This window comes from Marmota flaviventris, chromosome 11 (genome assembly GCF_047511675.1).
Source record: "Marmota flaviventris isolate mMarFla1 chromosome 11, mMarFla1.hap1, whole genome shotgun sequence".
Taxonomy (NCBI): Eukaryota; Metazoa; Chordata; class Mammalia; order Rodentia; family Sciuridae; genus Marmota; species Marmota flaviventris.
This window is the reverse complement of record NC_092508.1, coordinates 54,027,434-54,054,611: the sequence shown is the minus strand read 5'-3', so window position 1 is coordinate 54,054,611 and position 27,178 is coordinate 54,027,434. Positions and strand designations below refer to the sequence as shown.

General features: G+C 37.7%; 1 protein-coding gene across 5 annotated transcripts in view; it reads right to left on the bottom strand.

Annotated features, from left to right (window-relative positions):
• Ccdc141 (coiled-coil domain containing 141) overlaps positions 1-27,178 on the bottom strand; it is a 189,300-nt gene that overhangs the window by 49,106 nt on the left and 113,016 nt on the right. For all 5 annotated transcript variants that reach the window (XM_071619021.1, XM_071619022.1, XM_071619025.1 and 2 more), the window contains 3 exons: positions 17,784-17,956; positions 3,866-4,007; positions 2,076-2,195 (listed from right to left, as the gene is read on the bottom strand). In XM_071619021.1, coding sequence (XP_071475122.1) covers positions 2,076-2,195; positions 3,866-4,007; positions 17,784-17,956 — 435 coding nt within the window. The remainder of the gene's footprint in view (positions 1-2,075; positions 2,196-3,865; positions 4,008-17,783; positions 17,957-27,178) is intronic.

Here is a 27,178-nt window from a genome sequence, read left to right as displayed (position 1 = left end):
AACCATCTCAAGTCGTTCCTTGGTTCTATCAGCTACACTTCTCATTTAGAATATTCTATTTTCTGTGTCACAAATAGCAGGAAGGTTGTTTCATATAAAGTTTGTGAAACAAAAATGGCAGGAAAGTTTTAAGTAATTTAAGTAAAATAATTATCCATGAGAATTGCTTCATGAAATTTAACAATAGCTCTAACAAATTCATGGGCTAATTTTATTAAATGAGATGACAAGTTTACAAAACTTGTTCATTCCTTCTTAATTTACAAAAAAAAAAAGGCATATCAATCACGCAGTCTTATTCAAATGCCTATATAGAAGTATTCTTAAACACAGGTAATGGAAATGTACATATCAGATCCAAACAAACCAAATAATTGATGAATTTAACTTGCTTAGGACTCTTTCTTCTTCATGAAATTTCTGTCTGGTGGACTCTTACCATGGATTAAATGGATCAGTAAGTATAGGCACTATAGTAATTTGCCACATAGCAATGTTTCAATGATGGATTGCATATATGAGGGACAGTGGTCCATTTAGATTATAAAGTTGCTGAAAACTTCCTAGTGCCCAGTGATGCCATAGCCATTCTAAATGGCACCACACATTTCTCATGTATCTGTGATGATGCTGGTATGAACAACTCTACAGCACTGCCAGTTGTATAAAAGTAAAGCACATACCATTATGTACAGTACATAATATTTGATAATAAATTACTGTTACTGATTTATGTATTTATTATACTATACTTTTTATTATTGAGAGTGAACTCTTCTGTTTATGTTAAAAAAAAAAAAACAAACAAGTTTACTGTAAAACAGTGTGCCTGGTTACACTGCCAGCAGCCTCTCAAATCTTGTGTTCACCACATCTCTTGATTGCTCCAAGAAGCCATGTCAAGCAATTGACCTATTCCATTTAGGACTGTGGAGCACACTCTGTAATGTTCACACAACAAAATTGTCCAGCAGTACATTTCTCAATACCCCCCATGGTTAAGTGACTCATGACTGTACAATTGCCATAGAAAAAGCCATGTAAATTTCCATGTGAGAACAAGCTAAGAATCAAGGAGAAATGGGAAAGAAAAGCTTCATTTTCATTTGCAGAAGGAAGCGTTGCTTCCCTGCATGTGATTAATATGCTTCCCCTGTGCTCCACTGAATGAAGGTAATTTTAATTTACAAGCCCTTTTTCATGGTAGCACTCTGGGAAGAAGAGAAGCATGGGATTTCTCCCCATGAAATCTCTTCCCTGCTTCTAAAGTTTTTGAAATAAAAACATTAACATATAAGTGTTATTTTAGACCTTAAATAATAAATTCAAAGTACTCCATTTAAAAACATTGGTGTGTCTGAGTTTTGGGTGGGGGCCATCTGTGAAGAGGGCTCTTCTGCTAAAAACTGGAGTCCCAGGGCTTTTGTTGAGGACCTGGGTGAGTTAGACTTGACTCACGTGTTAGACCTGACCTGCAAGACTTGCTGTGCAGGCAGAGACTTCACTAAAGGTTTGGGGCTGCTGATAGGAATCACTGAACCCAAGTTCCATGAGAAAAGGCAAGAGGGTGCTAAAGAAGGTGCTGAGGCGGGGATGGGGCACTTCTGCCTGAATGCTGACTGCTATTGCCTCCTGGAATCTTGCAATTATGCATGCTCCTTCTGATGATTTTCTTTTGTGACATGCTCTAAGCAGAAACTCACACACACACACACACACACACACACACACACACACACACACAAAACAAAAAAAACTGTAGAGAAATACCTCCTCTGGAACCCACAAAAGGAGTTGCTAACATGTTTCAGGAAAGGAAAAAAAGCCAAATGAGTATTTAATACTAGGCTGTAATATTGAGTTTCAGTGAGCTTAAATGCTCTAATAAATGCACATATAAATATAAATAATTTAGACACACATAATAGTATGAGTTTTTAAGTCATTATTTGATACATACTAATCTAGAAATGCATCCCTTAAGGGAGCTATAATTAAGTTTTAGAGCTATGGAACATTTTAAACATAATATTTGCAAAATCAGAGCCATAATAATAATTCTTATTTTACTTTACCTTAGCTTGCATATCTAATTCCAGATATTTATTTAAAATCTTCTCAGATTCAGAAAGACTGGAACCAATATCCATTGCATTGGAAACAACTGGAATGATTTTCTGAATTGACATATCCACCTTTAGAAATAAAGAATATATTGCAATCTTAGTTAATATATTTGCATATATGGATGCATAATATAAAGAAAACAAATACTGCTGTATATATTCTTATTGTGCTTTAAAATATATAAAATTTAATCTAAAAGATTTTCAAATACTTCAGCCCTTCATATCTTAATAATGCTCCTCTTCACATGAAATAAGTCTAGTAATCCACCAACAGAGGGTATATGTTTAAAGATATTTCTTTTATTAAGAGCAATGAGATATCATCAACCATTCACATCCTCTCAGAACTTACTATCTACATTACCTACAAAGGATGATAAATACACTTGCAAATGTATCAATAGAGTTGAATTTATCTGTTAAGTTGATGGGACCAATTTACAGGCACATTTTGAAATAGAATCCAGAGCACAACTTATGAGACAATCCAGAGACGACCCTATAGGTTGCTGCCTTTAGGAATGAAGCGTTCTGGGGAAGCACCAACCCCTGCACATGTAATAGTTAAACACAGGGACATATGTGAATCATTCAATTGAAGAACTTGGGGAATTGTGACTTGATCTTTGGTACGCATGAATCAATGGATAAAGAGACCCTTGAAGGGTTCCATTCCATTCAAGTTACTTCCTTCATTCCCTTGCTCCATCTAGAGTCCATACATCCCACAAACTGGCTGTGAATTGGCAGTAAGACTAGTAGCCAACAGCTGTTTGAATTCCAACAGTGTTTTCCACCTCCACCAAATTAGCTTGCGTCTCAAGCTATAGGGAATGAGGAACCACAGCTGCTCCCGTATTTAGACTCTCCCTGGACTCAATCATCAGAACAAGGCTCACAGTCCCGAATGTTTGGATAGATAATAGAAGGAAAGGTAATTTAAAATAGAGACATTGTTATTTAATGTCTTCTGTTGCAAAACGTACTAATTATACTCACTTAAGTTCAAGATTGCAAGTCCACTGTATAATGAAACCATCATTGGAAATTTGAGACCCAGCCTCTGCAGCAAAGTTCATCAGCATTAGTATTACTGGGATATCACTAGTTTTTACTGTCTATGCCAAGCCACAGAGAATTTTTAATTTAGTCAATATGTGGATTCTTATCCTTATTCGCCTTTGAAAATAGGAAATGTTTCTATAACAAGCCAATGTATTCATTTTTTCCATCTTTTTTTTTTATGCAGAATGACTGTATCTCTTAAAATGGTCTGGTTCAACGAAGCATGGTAATGTTAATTTACTCCCAGAAAAACCTAAAACCATTATTTCTAGTGTCTATCTATCCATGTATTCATCTGTCTGTAACCCTCACATTATATGGTGCCATGCTAACATATGTGCATATTGGAACCATAGGCAGAACCACATAAAGGACCTTATTCTGATGTGTATGTGGTTCAGTTACACAGAAGTGTGCAAGGTGAGAGCTACCTTGTGTGTATACAATCAGGCCAGAGGTGGCATATTGTATTAGATACCTGTTTTTGCATGATATGATGATTCACGAGCAATAGTGAGTCACGAGTGTTTGGTCAGTTGTAGGACCTCATGTGGCACATGAGAGAAGCTAAAGGAGACACACATGTAACCCTCACCATGTCCACACATGGCAGTCACAATACCATCTACAATCAACAATTTAGAAGTTTTAGTTTCATTGCATGAAACTACCTTCCTTAGATGATTCTCCACGGAGGCTGTTAATTGCTGCTTCTTAAGAGCAAATTCCTTGTGTGCTGAACACTGTTGGGTCAACTGGTCCACTCGTCTCTGAATGTGTCCCATCATCTCATGGACGCCAGTCACTCGAAAGCTGAACCGAGCAAGCCAGCTGTTAGTTTACTCAACCCAACACAGAAGTCCCAGGAACAGGGAACATTTGAAAACAGTTCTGCTTCCTTACATTAAGTACAAGTTAGTGACACTCATCTGCTTTAGAATAATAGTAGTTATACTGGTGGGGCAGAGAGAAAACCAAATCATGTTCCTTTGTTTTAAATCAGTCAGTCCTAAAGGAAAAGATAAGTGATGGGTTTTTGCAACAGGTCTTGTCCTCTTTTGAAAAGTTTACTTTTTAATATTTCTCTAAGATATTTTAAGAACCATATGGCAAAAGGCACAGCATGTTAGCCAAGAGTTTTCCTGAGGGTAATATTTAAAAGGTTAATTTATCTAAAGATGTTCTTTTTTTATTATTTGTTCTTTTCAGTATACATGACAGTGGAGTGTATTTTGACATATTACACATACATGGAATATAACTTACTCTAATTAGGTAAAGATGCTCTTTGAACAGAAATATATATCAGCCATTTAACAAAGAATTTACTAACCAATAGGATAAAATATTTATATAACAGTAAGACCCTTGTTCTCAATGATTCTGAATGCTCATGGCTAGACTTGTTAGATGAGAACTAAGTTATCACCAACAATTAGGTATCAAATACATTTAAGCATAAAAAAGAAACCCACTCTCACATTGTCATTTTATTCTCTGGTCTTGTGAAACAAACAAACAAAAAAAGCTATACAAGAGCTCATAAAATAAAAATGCCTTTGAAACAATGAATGAACTTGGAGTTGGACATCTAAACAGGTTTCCAAACCAGTTCCAAGTTGGGCACATCAACAAGGCAAGACAAAGGAAGAACACTGTGGATGGAATGAGCACTTTTAAATCTTTACCCCTATCCCTAAAAGAGGACCTGGCCTACTATTTAAGAAGTTAAAGTCATTAATTCCTATCAGTCATTTCCTTCAAACACTAATAAAGATTAACATGATGACTCTTACATTTAATTACACAGAGTTAAAAAAAAAGATCTTTGAACGAGGTACAGATTTCAGTAATTTTACCTCAAATAATTAATTTATGGCTCTGTAAAAATGAATTTAATTAGTAATGAAATGAGGGCAAGATCCCAAATGGCTAAGAGGTGAAAATAATCTCACTGGAATGACAATGAGGCTGCTATAAAGGAGGGACACATTCAGATGTGTCCTGTGGGCACCACAGGGGCCCCAGACAAGTGTAATTGGGGGAAATATGGATCCATTGTGAGAAGTCTTATTCCTGGCACATAATGTTCCACAGACATCACACTTCGAACAATTAGTTTTGCATTTGAATACTCAGAGACAGTGAAGTCATCAGGAGAACTTTAAAAGTAATTCTTAATGATACTTATATCCATGAATTTTGTGGAAGCAGTGTACTGGTAATCCTAATCATATTTGACTAGGTTTTAGACTGAGACACTATTTGCTAAAAAGGCACTTAAAAGCCCAGCTGTCCTATACTCTACTGGTTCCAAGTTTTCTGTGAACATGAAAATCTGGAATGAGAAAGATAAAGACAATAAAGTGGCACTGTGAAAAGGTACAAAGGACAACGCTTATAAAAGGAAACTGGCAAGCATGTAGCAAGGAAAGATAGCTTAGAAATGGTAGAAAATGCCGTTGCTAAAATAAAAGGAATTTGGAAATGATTAACAAAATTCAGAAAGAGTAGAACTTGAAAAAGAATTGCATCAACCAAGATGAAAGAAGCTACTCCTACTTCTGGGTGGCTTTCTGCGGTCCCCCAACAGAATGCACTCTGCATCTATGGCAGACAGGGCCTATCTTACTAACCAGATTTACAATGGGGGCCTGTGGGACCCAAAGAAGGTAGCTTGGAGTTAACTACAATTTTTGAATAGGCTGCTCTCTGGGGGAAACCAGTCCTTAGTAACCAGGTCCAGCCAAGCCTCTTGATTCTTGTTCACATCACTTCTTTGTACTTTGGCCATCTCTGAAGAATATAGGTGGCAGCCAAATCTGGGACTTATCCATAAGTCCTAGTCAGGGTGTTTCAGGTACCAGGGCTCAGACCCACTCTCTGATTCTAACCCAAATTTGCTCTAATATCCCCACTCCCTCCTGAATTCCCCACCTGTGTCCCTATTTTGCATTTCAATCCTGGTGCTCTGACTCTGTTCACACTAAACCAGTCTCCTCTTTGGCCATTCAAATCTATAACGAGCTCCTTCTCCTCTAAACTCATGACACCCAATTGTAGAGTACAAGGCAAATATGGACTGTGATTCTGACAGCTTTGCATATAATTTTAATAACAGCCACCACTTAATAAATTCTTGTAGCAAACATGTCACTTCGAAAGGTACCAATAACTCCAAATTTTTAGCCAATGTAATCGAAACTCCAGAGGTGAGATAATTTGCCTTACAGACACACAGCTACTAAGTAGGAAAGACCTGACTTAAAGTCAGGTTTCTTAAATACCCAAATATATACACTTATTATATTTAATTTTTTGAATTAATGACTAATTTAATATCTTAATTTTAGAAAATTCAGATGATACTGGTTTTGTTTTTACCATAAGATACTATAATTATAATTAATAAAAGTCATTATTGAAATCTTACTGTGATAAGGTACCGTTCTTAATGTCTCAAATAGTGTCTTTTCTAATTATCCAACAACCCTACCCCATATGTTTTTGAACTATAATCACTATCCTCATTTTACTTATGGGCAGACTGAGAACAGATGCTCAGAAAGTTGACCAGTTATGAATTGGCAGAGCCAGGATTTATTCATCGATCTCAGAGTTCACACTCTACCACCTTACAGTACCTTATCTGAGTCTGTGACACATGACATAGGGTGAGGGGCATTTTTCCTCTAGAATTAACTTTCCTTTATTGAGTGTTATTGGCTATCATACAAACAGCATAGGCCTGGCTGACGTGCTCTTGAAATTGGCTGGCTTCTCTAGGTAATGCAATGTCTGCCTGTTGTTTTCAAAGTGGCCGCTAGAGGGGCGTGGTACCTTGTCCAAATGACAGGTCTTGCTGGTGCCTCCAGCAAAGAAAATGGAATGAGGATAACAATGTAGTGGAAATAGGAAATAAAACGTTGCTTCAGTAAAAAATACTGGTTTTTTAAGCAATGTACTATTTTAATTTAGATAAACCATAACCAACCAAATAGAACTCTTTCTGCTTTTGTTTTTCAATGACGTAGGAGGCTCTGTTTTATTTTGTGGTGATTTGTTACTTATTATGCACTCTATTAATTACATTGTAAATTCATTAAGTGAAAAAAGATGGTATCTTATTCATTCTTCTATCTCTTGTAGCCCTGAGCATATAGACTTATAAGTAGCAGAAGATTAATGCACAATTTAAAATTAAATAAAGTACAGTCAGATCAATATTTAAGTGAAGAGAATATAGAGATTTAAGGATGGGAAAACATATATATATACACAGTTACCGTATTTAAAATGTCACTGATAACAGTGACCAATAGTTTTCAAATAATGATGGCTTTGCACTTTTGGCCACTTACAAACGTCAGGCTTGTCTATTTATTCTTTTTTGCTGTGCTAATCAAACCCAGGGCCTTACACATGCTAGGTAAGCACTCCACCACTAAGCCACGCCCCTGGTGACTTTAGACTATGTAAAGACTGCCTCATTTCTTCTCTGGTATGCTTTAGCATTTATAGTTGGATTTAACCGAGTTTGTCATATATAGTTTAGTTCATCTGATACGTACTCTCATCTATTTATAGCCTTAGGAGAAAAGACTGAATTCTTCTGCTATGCAGTACTACCTGTCCATTATTGCCATCCTACTTGTGGCCTATCCTCCTTCCTCGGTATGAGAAGCTCCCAATCATCCTTCTCACCTTAACTAGTTCCTGTTTCCCTCTATGTCCCAACTAGCTCATCTCTGTATGATTGGTAGTAATCTCTTCCTTTTCCCCAATTTCTCAGTTGGCATATATCCATCCCATTCCTAGTCTCAGAGCTACTATGGTCTTTTCTATTCTTCCTCAGTAAAACCTTAATCTGCAGATTATAACCAGCCCCTATTCTAGGCCTGATCATTTTCAGGTAGAAAATTTATAGGCTTGATTCCAGACTCTAATTTTCACCATTCTAAAACATTTTTAAAACATGCATAGCATACATATTGGCAATTTCCTCAATGCTTGAAGAGCAAGTGGCTTGATCAAAGGAAAGATCTGACTTCACAATTTGCCAGCAATTCTTATGTGAACTGAAAATAAAGAAATAGAATTCCATCTGTCACCAGCAATGAGTTCTGTTACTTCACAGTCACATTAAATTAATGATGGGACAAGGACGGATGATGAGTAACAGAAATGTGGTAGAACAAAATATGGTACCCTGTTACCCTGTTCTGATTCTGAAGCAACATTGCTTATGTGCATCTGATTGGGAGTTGGAGTGGCAGGGGCTAGTCCAGATCTAATCATCCATGGCCTATGATCTGCACTGGACTGACCTTTGGGCTTTCCCTGTAAGAAAGGATTAAGTTGTGCCTATCAGTAGCATGGGGTGCATCAGATTATTCCTGATGTTGACTTCGACTTTCTAATACTCAGAAACAACAGACTGTGGAGGCTTCCTTCGACATTTGTTAGAAGCTCCATACTGGGAGCCAACAGAGAGAAAGGAAGGGAAAAGAAAAATGATTTTTTTTTTCTCTCAAGAAGCAAAGACACATTGACTTCTGGTTCAAGAATAGGCTGTTCTATTTACTGTAGGAAAGCAGTTGCCCTATCTTATCTGTCACAAATCAGGGCAGGGGAAGGAGCAAATCCCAATGTTAATATGTTCTAATGATTCTTTCTGGAAAACGGCAACTTACTTTCACCCCTTTCATAAATTACTATTGGCAGCCCATCTGGATTAGGAGCTAAACCAGATGGTAAGTACTTGACAGCTTACTCTGTCTCATCAAAAGGGATCAGCTGACCATATTTTTCTTTCTGTCTGTGGACAAATTATACTTGGAAGATGGAAAAAAGTCTTCCTTGTCTTTAGCTTTCTGTTTCTTTCACCAGGAACCCGAACACTGTCCCTTCATGTTTACGCCTGTGTTTATTTTGGAGGAAACAGCTGCTATTGTCTAGTTTGCATCCTTCTTTGAAAAAATATCATTTGAACTGTAGACACGAAATGCATGTTTTATAACAATTTTTAAGTTATTTGATAACCTCTCTACACCAAACAAATCACAACATGCACATGCGTGCGCGCACACACACACACACACACACACACACTGTTGTATATATACATAACAAAGAAGAAACAGTAAGAAGTGGAGCTGAAGCCACCGGGCTCTGGGATTGGGTCCAGATCATATAGAGATGGCCCAAAGTTCCATTCCTGAGGCCACAGAGACCAGCATATGTGTCCTGTGCAAAGGGTGCCATAACTAGGATTCTACCTGAAATCCGTAACAGGGATATGATTCTCCTTCATTGTTAAAGGAGACTGAAAAATGCAGCCACCTGCTACTGGAGCCATGGCTTATACCTAGCAGTGCAGTCAGGATTTGCACCAAGCCATCTCTTCTCTCCTGGTTTCCTGATCACATCTCTGAGAGCCACAGTATCTGCATGGGCTCCTATATGCCCCTGATCACATGATAGAAGACTGATTCTGGACACTGTGTACTGTGAATCAAGGGGGAAACCACTGAAAAGCTGGTGAGAAGAAAAGAGCAAAGAGGAAAGAAGAAAGCAAGCAAGATAGCCAAAGTGCGAGCCCCTCCCCTTCCAAATGAGCGCATAATGCAACATCTCAAACATACAAGAAAAAGCAATCCTAAAACACTCGACCATCAAGAGATGAATGTACTCCAGCTGGAATGAAAATAAGGAGAGCAATTTGAAAATAAATACCTCTGAGCTCATTGGAGATAAAGGAAAAATCAACATTCACAATTAAATAACAAGAAACTCAAACAAAAACAGACAGAAATAAAAACAAAACTGGATCTGGAAAAAAAATTAAAATCCTAGAAATGAAAACAACATAACTACTAAAACTAAGGGGAAAAATCAACAAATGGAAACAAAGGGAAAATTTAAAAAGAAAATTCATCCTAAGGTCTCACTGAGCAGGCAACAGGAAGAGCCAGGAATGAAAATCATGAAAGACTGTGTGAGAGAGACTGAGGTTTTCTTATAACAGGAACAGCAGAAAAGCCATATTTAAAAGACATTTCTTGAGATTTTCTTATTTATGACATACTCAGACAAAAACATACAACAAGAGCTAAACAAATAAATACATTCATTTCAGATAATTTGGAAAATTAAAAAAAAAACACACATATTTTGGTGTATTTCCTGCCAAAAAGTTTGGTTTGGGGTTTAGTTTGCAGTCCTCCTACTACCCATAAAGCCATATATATGATTTGGGTTTCACTAGTATCCACTCAGCACCACATTGTAAAGACACTGCCTTGAAATATTCTTCTAACTCATTTCTTTGTTAGGTTGGAGGGTGGGGATTACTTTTGTTTCTTTTCCACTTAAGATCTCTGGTATATATGTTCAGTATGATAGGGGCTTTCTTTGATAACATGCCAGTCCCAGTTCATATCAAGTCACCTGGTGTGTAATGTTAATGATAAAAGAGGTTTCCTGGTTGGTTTCGGCTTGCAAGTTAATATTATGGTCTCAATGTGATGATATTGCCACAAGTAAACAGCTATGAATGACTTAGAACAGCACCAAATGAAAAAAGAAGCCACAAGGGGCTTGGGTTGTGGCTCAGTGGAAGAGCGCCTGCCTCACACATGTGAGGCACTGGGTTCAATCCTCAGCACCACATTAAAAAAAATAAATAAAAGAAAGGTATTGTGTCCATCTACAATGAAGAAAATTTAAATATATATATATATATATATATATATATATATATATATATATATACACACACACACACACACACACTTTATATATAAAAGAAGCTACAAGGTAGATATGAGAAATGTAAAGAAATTCAAAGAAAGTATTATGTAGTGGGTGTAGATTCTGTTCATCTTGGCTTAAAGATACAGACCCTATACTCATCTCCACCTTCCAAATTTCACTACCATTCATTACCCTCTCCATCAATCCCACTCCTTCTCTTGTCCTGTCCTGATCCCAGAGCTTGGCATTGTGTCTCCTTTCTCTGCAGCAGTATCTCCAGCACTCACTGTGTCCTTGGCTCCTTGTGCCTGGTGCACACTCTTGCTGTATGGCTCCTTCACTGAGGTTCTAGAGATTGGGGCCATAGCTTGGACTGGCCCCCTGAGGCTCAGGGGCCAAGATGCTTTTAAGTATGTTCAGTAATTTTTTAAATAAACTGAAAGAGAAAAACTCCAGAGAAGTTGGGACTTGAGTTGAAACTAGAAGACAGACGCAGTACTCTTTAGCACACTAGAGTACAAATGAATCCAGATCCACCACGCAACCAGGTTCCTTGTCATTGATTGAAGTTAAAAAAAAGAAGATAAAGACCCAGATAGAGCTAGCAACCTAACAGAGCAGTTGAGGCTGACATTCCAATACTCACTTTACCTTTAACTGCTGAGGAACAGGTGCAAGATGCTGAATTTCTCCACAAAACAGGGAAATTAGTAATAGTGGTACCTACCATGAGAGTGAGGATTAAATTAATGAATGAATTAAACACACAGGTGTTTTCCATTATTGTTAACAAGCCTTTGAACACAGTTCAAGTGCTGCCCAACTCTCTGTTCTTGTGTTAGGCCCTTGCCCCCTGCAGCCCTGTCCTTCAGCCACACTGTCCTTCTTTCTGTTATGCTCTTCTGTTGCTCTGTAGGGTCCACTCATCCCCCAGCTATTTGCATGGCAGCCTCTTCTCCTTTTGGAGTTCTCCCTTGACTCCAGGGTCTGCTGCAGTCCTCTCCCTGCACTCACTCTCTTCCCATTTTGCTTTTCTATAGGCTGGTAGTTCTCATTGCTACATAAGAGCACCTCCCTTTTTTATGTGTTAGTTGTTTCCTTCTTTCCAGTAGAATAGAAGCAGCAATATGAGGACAGACACTTCACCTGTCACATTAGATGCTCAAGAGCACCTAAACTATTTTTGGATGAATAATCAAAGACCATGTTCTGTCCTGAGTTCATTAACATCCATAATATCAACCAAGGGAAACAGTGGTAACCAACAGAAATCAAAATATTCGGGAGAGGAAGCAAAATCCTGATTAACTCCTCTTTTTACATGAAAATACATTAAAGAATTTACATTGATATGTATCAAAATGCATTCTACTGTCATGTATAACTAATTAGAACAAATTTTTTAAAAAGAATTACATTTGGAAATATCTATTGCCAAATTCAAAAGTAAAACATATAATTTATACACTAAAAAAAAGAAAAAGAAAAAAAAACAAGTTAGCTTATTGTGCAGTGCTTAACAGAAATCAGTTTAGCAGATTGATAATCATTGTTCTTGATAAACATGTTTAAGCCAAATAATTGTAGGGTACTCTATTATGATAAAAACATTTGAATTGGTCCAGTAAATTCTAAAGTGGCATTATAAAAAATTAATCATTTGGAGTTAAAAATTTTTTTAAAGAATTTACATTGAGAAATTAATAAGTTTTGGATCACAACATGTAATATTTAAAGTTAAAACAAAGCAAAATGAGACTTAGAAGCCTAAATCCACCATGAAAAGGCATAATGAACACAGGTATCATCTTTATTTTGGGACAGAAATTGAACTGATATAATTTTACTCATAAATCCTAAGTTAATTTTAGCAAAGAGGAAAGGCAAATGAATACTTCATAAGGTTGCCTGGTCCTGCTGGGTGTTTCCATGTTTTTGACCTCTGAATTAGTAGCTGTACTTGAGGGAAAAAAAAGGAGTCCCTCTGGAAAACTTTGCCCTCAAACAAGGTCCTAGGATCAGCACTTCCAATCACCACAGCTTCCTGTGGCTTCAAAACTACAGAATTCTTCTTGGGAGCCATCGATGTTTGGTCTATTGCTAGACTCAGTGCTGGAGGAGGATGCCAAGAAAGAGATGAGGAAGGCCAGAAAAGAAAGAGATGTGAGGAAGGCCAGAACCCAGGGCTTGCAAACTTGTAGAGTCTCTGTGTGCCATTCTCACATATGATAACAGGTAACTTGCATCATAACCCAATACAAAGGAATACACTAAAATATCACTAACATTAAGGGATAATTAGGTTATGTGACAGATATTATACTCTGTAAAGATAAAAGCAACTTAACTCAGAATTATCATCTGATTATAGGCCAGACATAGAAAAAGTAAGGAAATATAAAAATAACCACTATTTACTCTGTGAGGCTGCTCCAACTTCAAATGTATTTCAGGAGAGAAAAATAGCGTGAGTCTGTTCCTAATACAATGGTGATTACAGAACAGCAATGACAAAGGTTTCATATATACTGAGAAAGCTTTAGTTCAGAAAACTGAATTTCTCAGGTTTTTTTTTTTTTTTTTTGGTACTGGGGATTTAACTCAGGGATACTCAACCACTGAACCACATCTTCAGCCCTATTTTGTATTTTATTTAGAGACAGGGTCTCCCTGAGTTGTCTAGTGCCTTTCCATTGTTGAGGCTGGCTTTGAACTCACATTTCTCCTATCTCAGCCTCCTGAGACACTGGAATTACAGGCATGCACCACCGCACCCAGCTGAGGTCCTTTCATCAGTTAAAAAAATCAGATTATAGGACCCCTGAAATTCCTACCTGCTCCAATACTTAATTATGTTTGTTGTTACCTTAAGATACATGTTTATCTTCTCTATTTTAATCGTAACCTTCCCAGTTAATTAAAATGAACATGACAATTTGGTACAGCTCACTCTGTTGTAATCATTTGAAACAACCTTGTGGTTCTTAGAATTTTGTGTCTGAAGCTCTTTGTATAGAAGTTTTTAAAAAAAAGTGAAGTAATTATTTATTGGGTGCTTTCTATGTGCAAGAAATGGTGCTATCTTATTCAGTTAAAAATTCTATGAAATTATCAATCTCTGTTTTACAGATGAGAAAACTGAGGTTCAGAGAGTTTTCAAAAATTGTATCATTGTTCCAGCTCTCAGACTCATGAAATAAAACTCCTCTGACATGAGGTCCTGAGTTTCTTCTACATGCACATTTTCAAACGTCCCGTAACAGGAACCTTGGTATTTTGTGTTCTGGTCATGACGCTGACACCCAGAAGTCTAGGAAACCATTTTGTTCTGTTGAAATTTACATTGATTTCCATCCCCACCATTCTAAATTCCACATTCTCTCCTGAATTGACTACAACTTTAAATTTCCATCTTCGGGTCTGCTTCTTTTCTTAGATGGGAACCCAGGTCCATTAGCCAATAGATCATTAGATAAGGAAGGAAATCAAGGCCCAGATGGAATGCCCAGGATTGAGGTCAGTCGCCACTTAGCACTCTAGTTTGCAACTGAGATTCTAATGCATTTCAATTCAGCTTTTAATGGATTTTTATTCTGCATCTACCTTCTGAATCAAAAACGTCCTTTGTCAAGAAACAATTTCACTTTACCTTCAGTTCCTTCTGGCAAAATGGAAGTAGCAGTGACTTGTAAAATCTATGTAATTTCAGGGCAATCAAATACCTTGAAACTTCCACGAAAGCTTGAATTTTAAGATATTGACAGAAAACATGCTACCAATTATTTTTAATCCAGTTACTTAAGAATTAAATAGAGCTGGGTGCAGTGGCACACACCTGTAATCCTAGAAGCTCAGGAGGCTGGGGCAGGAGGATCATGAGTTCAAAGCCAGCCTCAGCAATGGCGAGGCATTAAGCAACTCAGTGAGACCCTGTCTCTAGATGAAATACAAAATTTTGGGTTGGGGATGTGGCTCAGTAGTTGAGTGCCCCTGAGTTCAATCCCCAGTACCCCCTCAAAAAAGAATTAAATCAAGTTTCTTCAAATATTTATGATGATTGTTTTTACTGCCAAGATCCAGTCTGCCTCTTGAAAACAAAATAATGAGTTTACCTTTGAAAAACAACATGCACATAAAAATTAAGACTAGAAAGAATAAAGGAGACAAAGAATGAAATTAGCCAAGTAAATAAATATGGCAACCACAGAAAGTGAATAGTTAAAAAAAGCACCCCCCAAAAAAAGAAAAAATATATATAAAACAAAATCACTTATTTTTGACTATTGATAATAAATATTACTAGGCTGGGGTTGTACCTCAGTGGAAGAGTACTTGCCTAGCACATGCGAGGCACTGCATTTGATACTCAGCACCACATAAAAAAAAATAAAATAAAGGTATTATGTTCATCTACAACTATGTATATATGAAAAGAAAGCATTGCCTCATCCTGATTAGTGCATTTATTATTTATTGGGTGCTTTCTATGTGCAAGAAATGGTGCTATCTTATTCAGTTAAAAATTCTATGAAATTATCAATCTCTGTTTTACAGATGAGAAAACTGATTAGTTTAGCAGTAAAAAAATGGTGGCCACCTTATTAACTCTAGGAGTGAAACATCAAAACTGAACTAGAGATTTGTTTTTAGCCCAAAAGCAGGGACTGGATTTTCCCTCATGTTCTAAATGACTCGAAAAAGACAAATGTATGAAATCTTGATTTTCAGATAGTGAACAACCTGTAGCAAAGGACAGTGATCTCAGGGAAGGGTAAACAAAAGAGATGAGCCTTGTGATCACATCAGTTTACTGCCTGGGAGGTAATTACCTGACTAAAGCTCAGCAGAGAGGTGGAGGGGAATCCTAGAGCCCAGAGATCAGAGGTCAGACTTCAGAGAAAGCAAGCAACTACCATTTGTGGAGTGGAATACTATATAGGAAGCAGCAACACAAAAACAGAACTCCAGATAGCTGTGCAGGCGCAAGTAACCTGACAGCAGAAATAACATCCATATCTGCGGGTCCTTTCAGATCCACTGGCTAAACTGAGTTTGGATCATTCCCCAAGGATTACAGCCATGCTGACCTCTCCACTTAATGCAGACATCACATGACTCAGATCAACCTCCAACAGTTACCCTGATTTCAGGCACAGTAAGTGCCTATTCTCCCTCATGGTCTATCCTCTGTGTATCCTGAGTCCCTTACACATTCCAGGAAAGTGGACCTGCAGCAGGGGAAGGGAGAGGGAGGAGCACCTGTATGTACATTTGGGTCCAGAAAGGAGCATGTTAGACCCTGGAACTTAATGGACACCCACCGACGTGGTGCATGGCTTGGAGCTGAAGCGAAGATACTCAGTAGCTACAGTTGTTCTTGTTAGTTTTTCAAAGGAGAAAATTATTGTCCACCTTACCACCTCAACATTTTGGCTCTTGCTAGAAGATATTGGATTATTTCTAGGCTTAGCTTTGAACTTCTGTCCAGTTTCTTTCTTTTTTCTTTTTTTGGTAGTTGTAGATGGACAGCATGCCTTTATTTATGTGCTTAGTTTTGTATGCAGTGCTGAGGATCAAACCCAGTGCCTCATGTATGCTAGGCAAGCACTCGACCACTGAGCCACAGCCCAGTCCTTCTGTCCAGTTTCAGAAGGTTTTTTGGAAGGAAAGTTTCCTAAACATAGACTCTTAAACCAGCACTTTTAAACATATCAAAATAGAGTAAAACAAGGGTTTAAGCAGAAAAACAATTTTTATCATATTCTACCTACATCATTATTCATCAAATTGAATATCTTTTAGTTTCAAGGTGACTGTAGATATGAAGGAGGGAAAACCATTTGTACAAATCCATGTAAGCTTCTCTCTACCAAAATGTAAGATTGCCTTCATTTCTTCCTAGCCAAAACCTGTTCCTGCTCTGTCATCTCCCCTTTGTCTTCCAACACCAGTTCTTTCCCATGCTTTGCTATTGCATTCTTTCTGTTTCTCAAGGTCCCTTTCTCTCCTCATGCCACCCAAGTCTAAGGTCACACTGATGCTTTCACAAAACATGCTCGAAGAAATGACTCTCCAAGCACAGACAGCAGGAAGTCTGGGGCTCATGCACTTGTATTCAAAGTCTGGCTGAGTCACAAACTGTCTATGTGACATTTTGCGAGTTACTTAAGCTCTCTGTGTCTCAGTTACCTTATTTGTAAAAGGTAAACCTTAATAGCCGGTGCTTTGTAGAGTCACCATGAGGATTAATAAGATAATGCTCTGAAAGCTCTCAGCACAGTGCCTAGCACATAGTAGGCCTCAATAAATGTTATTTAGCTATTGTTTATTAATGTTTATAAATGTGGTTTAGCTATTGTTATTAATAGTCATCTTTTACTTAGGGTTTTGCTTGATCAATCACCAAGATCATGAACGAAAGAGAATTCTGTACTTAATTTTCTTTCTTTTCAGAAAGGGAAAAGGGATAGATAGACCTGAGGTTCATGAACTAAAGGGAGAAAGACATGCTATGAAGATGCTAGGATATGAAAAGCTTGAGAAATAAAGCCCTGTTTATTATTTCATCAATTCCTTCTCCCTCCTCAGAAACATGCAGAGAGAAAGCTTGAGCATATTTAAGTCCTCAGGCTCAGACTATAGCCTCACTTCTCGATGAGCAATGCTGCCTTCAGAATCACTGGTGACCAAAATTCAATGGATCCTTTTAAGCCATATCATAATGCAGCACAACATCAGAAGCAGAAAAAAAAAATCATGCGACTTATTTTTTTAACAGGTTGTGGAAATTGTGGAAAAGCTTGTTACACTGAGGATGAAGGAAGCTTTACTCACCTGCAGGAGTCTACTTGTCTGATTAAGGTTTGGCCCCTTTGCAAAGCATCAGCTGTGCACTCCTTAATTTCTCTGTGTAATTCCTCATGCCTTGCTGCCAAGACAGGCAGACTTAAACCCTCTGATTTAAGGAGCTTAAGGTAAGCTTCAACTCTTCCAAGTACATCAAATGCCTGCCAAAGAAAACAGACTTTTATTTTCTGCTTTTCTAGTTGAAAATCTACAACCATGTGTACACAAAACACTGGCGATTAAACCGGACCATTCAATTTATTAGTTTAATCATCACCAAAAAACAACTATCGTAGCCTTGGAAAACAGCAGTATAGTTTTAAGCCTCCCTTTATGAAAACTGATCACAGTTTAGTTCAGCATAAATAAATGTCAACACCAGAAATTACCAAAACAGTTTATCTTGAGAATGTATCTGTACAACACAAACAGTTACAAACTGTGGAATTTGGAGAGTCTGGTTTATATTTTGCACATTTTATACTGGATACAGATAAGGGTTGAGCTATTTAAAAAATATTATATAGCCTTTACTGACATAAATTTCTTTGTAACAGTCTTAAAAGGAAGTTTCCTAATAAAGTATACTGTGAACGTGAAACACCATAGGGAAATATGGAGGAAATTACTAATTTCCCTTGCCTGTTCAAAGACCTCAGCCCACTCCCTCCATACCATACCTCTGCCTAGTGAGAAAATTACAATTTAGTGCTAAAGCAGTGCACAGAGGAGGACCACGGTACTATTTCTTTTCAGATGTGCAAAATAGAATTACGTATAAAAAGTAGCCTTGAATACCAAGATATTGTCTTGAGAGAAGACTTTCAAATTCCTTTATTTTCATCCTGCATTAGCAGCCCAACTACCTGGTACAGGGTATTATGCTTATAGAATAAACACAGGTTAGAAAGTAGTTATCCATTCACTTTTAAGGTTGACTTGGCATTAAAATAGAGGAGCATATGACATCAAGGAAATCAGTCTGTGGTAATATGAGGTAAGAACAGGAAGCAGAGTGCAGTGGTCTTCATAGGTCTCCTGATATTCCATCTCTGATGTTCATCTGGAGAGCAGATGAGTTAGGAAAGTCAAAGAAAAGCTGAAGAGCTCTGTTGCCTTTCAGAAGGACTGGGAGAAACCACCTTGCATAATGTTCCATGCCAATCTCAAGAACCGTACTGATAACAGAAAGCTCCCATAGCTGCACAGTCAGGCCAAGGCTGTGGAATGTGGCCTTCCTGCACTCCTGAGCTGGAAGCCATTGAGCTTGGCAGGGGCCACTGGAATGTAGCAGGAAGACCTCACAGGAGACTCTGGGGAGGATCCCAGACTGTGAGAAATGAGAACAGATGGGTTCATGGGTCTGGTACTACTGAGACCCAAGAGACACCAGGGGAGGCTCTTGGGAAAGGCAATTAAGCCAAATGTAAAAGCTACATACAGTTGTGGAAGAGTTTAAATGCACCCACGTCCCAAAACCTGACTGCTGTCTTAGGAAATAAGTCTTAGTGGCAGAATTAGAATTGAAATTTTCCAATGGACTCCCTAAAATGCTATATTAACTGGTCTATGGGTATTCTGTTCTCCCAACCAGAGTCCTCATAGGTCTCAAGTCTGCTCTATTTGCTTAGAGTGTTTAGACAAGCTCATTCCCCTTTATTTAGCAGCTGAGAAGAAGTAACAATGACTCAGTTTAATGAGAATGGACTATGTGCTGCTTCCATACCATGAGGGACATATAACTTTTTATTCATTCAGCAAATATTATCGAATGCCTATTCAGTTCCAAGTGTATCATCTCTAAGATCCCCTGGGGGGGCAAGAAGTTATCCCTGTTGGGTGATTGGAAAGATTGGGAAAATCAAGTCTCAGGAAGGTTAAGTAAATTGCACTAAGTCACAGTTCTAAGTGACAGATTTGAGATTTATACCCGATTTGTTTGGCCCTGAGGGTTCTGCTCTTAAACCCTGGGCTATAGCTTCATGTGGCAAAGAGTTATAATAGGAAGCTTAAGAAAGAAGGAGTATTTCAGAAAAAGGCTATGATCTTGGGTAAAAAGGTAGGGTTTCATTTTTTTTTAAAAAAAAACTTTATTGTATCTTTAAAAAAAATACCTTTATTTTATTTATTTTTATGTAGTGCTGAGGATCAAACCCAGTGCCTCACACATGCCAAGCAAGTGCGCTACCACCAAGCTACCTCCAGCTGCAAAGGAAGGGTTTTTAAACTTATTTTCTCTAACTAAATGTCTGGTTTTCCTTGCTATAGGTGAGGGATACAGAGAAAAGTTAAAAGGTTGATGCAGAGAAAGATGGAGAGAAAGATTTCTTCTACACTAGAGGACTATAAAAGAATAAAAGTTGGGTTTTTAGAGGAGATGGGTAGTGGGGATTGAACTCAGGGGCACTCAACCACTGAGCCACATCCACAGCCCTAATTTGTATTTTCTTTAGAGACAGGGTCTTACTGAGTTGCTTAGTGCCTCCCCATTGCTGAGGCTGGCTTTTAACTCATGACTCTCCTGCCTCAGCCTTTCCAACCACTGTGATGACAGGTGTGTGCCACCCCGCTTGGCAGAAAGAAAGTGTTTTAAAGAAACTTTGACCCTAAAGAACTCTTTCTTATCTGATACTTCTTCCTTCTTGCAGTTGTCAACAGAGCCAAATGCAACAAGATGCCGACGTCAGAAAAGAAGATGACTTTCTGGATTCTTCTAGTGTTCATTGAAATATCACTTGACATTAACTACTGTTTCTGAAGTTTTGTTTTATATTTTAATTTTTTATTGCTTATTTTTAATAAAGCAGAGCCTCTTGTTAATCGAGGATTTATTATAAAGTCAATGCCTGAAGCAAAAATATGGTGCAATCAAAATTATCCTCTCCCTAAAAATCACCCTTAGAGTTTAAGATATGTGAACTAGTGATTAAGATGACACATCTTCACACTGGAATTGAGAAGCCCTGAGTTACATTAAAAGATGACATGTCAGGGTATTTTCTCCTTTCTTCCTTTAAATAATTCCCAAGATCCTAGTAAGAACGGGAAAAGGATGGAGAACTCCAAAGTGTTGCTTCTTGCCTAGAAGTTGAACTCCATTCTGTTTTCCTATTAAGCCAGTATAACCTTAAGACATATGTTTGTTGTTGTTTTAAGAATGAAAGAAGGAACTATGAAATTAACTAGGCATTATGGCAGATATGCAATAAATACTCCAAAAATATTTGCTGTTTTGCCAAACCTTGATTCATTCATTCAGTGCATATTAAAAAGCCACTGAGGAGGGTGAGGCTGCCTGCTGTGTGTCATTCATCCCAGGGGGCCTGGGGCACTGTTGCCACTTTCGTGTCTTCAGGCATTGCTCTCGTCTTCCCAGGCCTGAGACACTGAAGCCACAAAGTCATTAAACACATGTGTGATATAACTCTATCCCTGAATGCTATGATAAAAGCATCATTTCCTAATATAATGGAAGTAAAAATGAAGGGCAGAATATTCAACAGGAGGAGATAAACCAGGCTCGGTGGTGCACACCTGTAATCCCAGAGGCTTGGGAGGCTGAAGCAGGAGGATCACAAGTTCAAAGCCAGCCTCAGCAAAAGTGAGGCATTAAGCAACTAAGTAAGACTTTGTCTCTAAATAAAATACAAAATAGGGCTGGGGATGTGGGTCAGTAGTCGAGTGTCCTATGAGTTCAATCCCCAGTAACTACCACCCCCCAAAAAGGGAGGAGATAATTCTATCAAGGACAAAAGTAACTCATAACTTGGAAGAGAAATAGCCAAATTTCCTTTCAGAGCTGTTTTTTTTTAATAGATCCAAGTGTTAGGAAAGCATTGAATTATAAATTGTTCTATGTAGCACACTTAATAAAACTACAGCAGAAAAAGGAAATGAGTGATTTCATTCCTCATTAGCCCAACAAATACATCTGTAGAACACCTGCAGGTGAGGTGGGCAGGATGCTGTAAGAGAACTTATTCTTTAAAGTAAATCTTAATCTAACCCCAAGGGAATAATCTGTAGACAGAAATAAAAGCTAAACTTCTTGACTTTAAGAGGAAGTCTCTTTCAAGATTATAATGTGTGTGATTGTCTAAATTATATGCAAAACTCCTTTCTCTCATTCCCATGAAGAATTAGATGAGAAATCCATGTGCTGATTCCAGAAATGATCTAAGTATCATTGCTCTCACTTAATCTACTCTAAAAATAGAACAGAGGGCTTTTTGATTTACCATATCTATAGAGAACATGATAAACTGGATCCAGCCTGGAAAGAATCTCTTGGTTGCACGTACAGTACAGAATGGGTTATTTCTAGAAATGAGAACACTGTGACCCCCACATAAATTCCTTTGGAATTAATGGTTCCCCTCTAGTTTTTCTCTTCACAGCTCCCTCTTTCTTTAAACCTTATCCACACAGGTCATATAAAGCTTTTATGACTGGATTGGGGGAAAGGATGTAAGCACAAAGATATTTTCTCCTTCTGAATCCCAGCTCTTCTTGAACATTTCAAATGACACTACTCAGCTCTTAGGCAAGGAAGAGATGGCATGCACTCCTTAGGGCCCTAATTTGGAAAAGACCAAGGAGTTGCTGGGGTTTTGTTCTTTAAGAGGCTAATAAAAACCTTTCCTTTTTCCCTTGTTAAGTACAAGATCCAAGGCAGGCTGCACCACATCAAATACAGATGATATCAGGACATGGCACATTTTATTCTTTAAAAAAATATCTACAAGACTAAGATTTAGACAAGAATCACAGGTTTTCTAGCATGATTCTTATATCATGTTGCTTCACAGAGATGTTTAATAAGAAAATTTTAGCTGTTTCACTAATTTATAAAGAATCAACATTAAACCACAATAAGACAAAACTATGAACTTTGAAATTAACCAAGGACCAAAACTCAACTCAGCTTCTTTCTAATCGGAGTGCTTGATTCTACTACCTATGGAGATCCACATTTCCTCTGGGTTCACTATAGAGACCAAAATTTCATTTTACTTTCTTGAACATGACTGGAGATAACTGCTGGTGGCCCTCAACCTGCCAAGATGATTCTTAATTCAGGTCCTGGCCAGAAAGGCTCAAGCTTTCAAATCCTTGAAGGCTAGGGGCTCCAGGGTGAGGGGTTTCAACTCTGAAGCTCACTGCCCACTGCTGCTGCTCCTGCCTCTTCCTTGTCCCAATGGCCCTTGCTGCTGGGCCCAGGAACCCCTTCCCCTTTCAGGATGGATTAGTGGTGTTAATAACAACAGGTGTTACAGGTACTACTTCCTAACGCAGGTTTTGCCCCACAATCTGAAAAATTTGAGGACTGAAAAAGAAGGAGTCTTAGGTTTAAAGTAACAAATATCAAAAGCATTTTATAAACAAGGAATGGAGAGTGTTTAGGTATTGACCATCTCAGTTTCTTCGGGATAAATCCTCCTTAGAAATGGAAACCAGACCCATTAAATAGAACTTTAGGCAGCTGATATCTGTTAGTAATTTGTGGTTTCTTTTATCCAAATTGACCTAAATAATTTGTAGGATGATCTTGGGAATATTAATGTAGAAAATGCCCATTTATAATGTATTAAGCATTTGGTTTCCTTTCTTTGTTCAAAAAATATTCACTGAAATCTAGGATTTATATCCTCAGCAATGTGCTGGGGATATAAAAATGAACAAAAGTGTTGAAGTCACACTAGTGTGGCTAGTCTGATATTAAATGCTTGTACAATGACAAAATAATAGCTAACATTTAGTGACTGATGTTATTCGATGCGCTAGCTATATATTAATTTAGCATGATGATCCTGTGAAGTTCATATAATTAGTATTTCTATTTAACAGATTAAAATAAAAAGAACCCAGGTGCAAGGGAAGTTAATTTACTACTGTAAGTCACAGGGCTAAGTGTCCGAGACCAGATTCATTCCCAGCCTGACTCCAAAATCCATCATGTTATTCTAGCAAAGGGTCAGCATTGTTTATTTTATATGTTTTTTTTTTTTTAAAAAGAGAATGAGCAACAATAAAACTGGATGTCCTGATTATGACTATTAAATATGGACTGAGTTTTGGACCCTTATGAGAATGTAAGGTGTTAAAGGTATTCCTTCTTTTCTATAATTTTTCTATTATATATATTTTAATGCTTTTATGCTAATAGTACAGTCATAGTCATCAAATATTTGCTGTTGTTTAGATAGAATTCTAAAACCCAAAAGTTTCTAAATCCTACTGTCACCATTCTCTTGGGAATATAAAAGGAGCGTGAATTAACACATGATCTGCTTCTCCTGGTGAGGTCTGCCCTATCATAACTTTTCAAGTCCTTAAACAACTCTGCATATTTAAGGACATTCGGCATAAAGCAGATACTCCTTGACATGGTATCCAAGACCTTCCTGGCCCCCTCGCAGCTCCTACTGCTTTTGATTCTCCTCACTCTGAGCAGACACCCTACACTTCATACAAAATGACCCATCTTTGGGTCCCCAAACATGACATGACTTTGCACCATCCACCTCTCTCCCATTTCTTTTTGCCCTATCCTGCTAGGCTTAGCTCAGGGGTCCCATCCTCTGGAGATGCCGTCCTTGATCCTTTTATTCCTGGGCCAGGTTAGAAGTCTCTGCTCAGAGTTCCCTGCTGAATGGGCTAACTCCATTGCTGCTTTGGCAGGATGCTCCACCCTCCTGTTCCCTTGTCTCCTTTCTAAACTAGACTGACAGGGTCTGGAAGATGCAGATGGTACCTGTCGTTGGTTTAGCTCAAATGCCCATTTCATGCCCAGAAGCAGAAGTGGGAGGACTATAACATCTTAGTTACATGTAAATAAGGAAGAAGGAGAGATGGGGAAGAAGGTTGCTCTAGTTGTTTCCAAGAGAGAAGGAAGTTCTGGGAGAGAAGAATCCGAGTGAGGCTACTAAAGAACTGTACAACTGAAAGTAATTACATCTCCCTTGGTATCTAGTAACAAGCAACTTAATTTCTTGAATTTTCTTATGTCATCTGTCATCTTAATGATTTTTTTTCTGGATAATATTTTCTGGATAATATTCTTTCAATATGTACAACAACTGGACTGTTTTGGTTAATTGTTTTCTATATCTGGGCTTAAAATGTAGTTGTTTTAAAAATGCTGAAGTGATGATTGTATAAATGAAATTATACCATACTCCAGATTTGATTATTTTGTTTTCACCTGAAACAAAGATATTGCTGGAGGCATTACTGTTTTGTGTCATTATAAATATCTTGAAAAAGTAACATTATCATTATAAGAGATAGTAAACTTTTAACAACAATGGCAGAAGCAATGAAAGCTATCACATTATATTTTTAATTAATTTTTGTGTGTTTCTTTGGCTGCCCCAACTTCTGCCTCACCTTTGCTTTCGGACGGACTACCCCAAACTCTCAGACTACATTCATAAAATTGATTTGGTCTCAGTCTCCTCTGCTTGCTTTTCCCAGTGAAATCACATGCCCAGGAGTGGAAGGCATGGGATATGAAAATTTATGGCCCATCATGTATGCTTGACAGCTTTGGGATCAATCACAGCTGTCCTATAAACACGAGCTCATGCTGTTATGTTCTTGAAACATACTATATACTTATCCATTTGATTCATACTGCCTTCCCTAAACAATGATCAATACATTTTGGATGATCACTCAAGATTGATCAGAGCTATTTTTTCACGAACATGCCAGAAATATGATAGATAAGATAATCTATAATGATGAAGGATGCAAGTTTGGGGGCATCGAGATGAGTGTCTGTAATAGGTGCTGTGTTCCCATTTCATGCCATGTCCTTTAACTCATAGCAGCACCTGGTAATCAGAGGTACTCTTTTCCAGTCACTGTTGACCATCAACCCTTTCTTGTACTTGTTGCTAAGTTGATTTAACACACAGTTTCACCAAATACAGTGGGAAACTTCAAAATGAAAAGGAAGTATGTCAGGTTCTTGAATAACATGGCTCATTCTTCACTTGAATCCCTGGCTGATTTTTGACAAATATCAGTAGCAGTAATTTCTGACAGGCATCGTCACCTACTTATCAGTCCAGGTTCAAACAGCCACATCTCAAGTCACATGCTGCTTGTACTTCCTCTGGGGGAGAAACAGATTCACAAACCCTGGGTAATCATCCTCAAACCCTAGCAGAATTAAAGGAGAATCAATTGCACTCCTGAAGTTATGGGGCAAAGGCGTTGGGAGAACTGTTGTCCATGTGAACAATTAGGTGATAATTACATTTTATTGAATTTCACAAGTTATAAAATATATTGGCTTATAGATGCTTTGTTTTCTGCTATAGCCTAGTATTTAGAACAATGCCTGACACATGGAATTACTAAATTAAAGAATATCTAAAGAAGGGTATTAGTCTCATGAATTTTACATATTACTTATTCAATGACTTTAATAAAAGGAATTATTCAATGATGTCTAAAATAAGTAGAGAGAGGAATGAATGAGAATGAAAGGAAAAGCTGGGGGAAAATATTTCTAAATGATCGTAACCGCAAACATGATAAAAATCTGGATAAATAAATTTAGATCTTAAAAATTTGCTAATGGTCCATTCTTCAGACAGATTTTGACATTCATTCCTTTCTCCATTAAGAAAATATTTTTTAAAAGTAAAATGTATATTTTTAAAATCCTGTCTTTCTCTTTTTAGAAAAAATAATATTGACCTAGCTTCCAGAAATTTGAAATAAGAGACTGTTTGCTGAAAAAATAATTCTGCTTATCTAGAGTGGAATTGGATTTTGAGGAAAGTACCTTTTTATTAAAGCATGACTTCCTCTTTGCTCCCAAAGTGCCAACACCTAGATTTGTGGGTGTTCTTTATGGGTGCCTGGTGCTTCCATTTATCTTACTGTTATGCCAAGAGTACAAGATCTTGACCTCTCTTTATTAGAGCCATTTCTGAGTATTGTATCGGCAGCTAGCAACTTTGGGATTGAGGTAATGTCTCCCCATTAAGACAAATAACAGACTTGCTTACTGCTTGCTATAAAACAGCAGATTCCACAAGTTGAGGGTTCCTCTCCTGAATACCATCTTCTGTATCATCCCTGTGGAAACTGGGCCCTATAGAATGGATGTGACATGCTGTCACTCAGCTATGGCTTTTGCTGTAATGAAGTCCTTCAACTCTGACCCAGAAGTCATGTGTCTTCTGTTAGCATCCATGAAACTGTGACAAGTTAACATCAGAGCCCTCAAGAGTTCTTGAGAGTATGACTTCATCTAAGGATGGGATGGCTCATAATTAGAAAATTCTAGCACCCTCAAGATGCAAGAAAGTGAATTTTCAAAAGGAAAATTCAGTGCTTTAGATATTAAAAACAACAACAAAAAA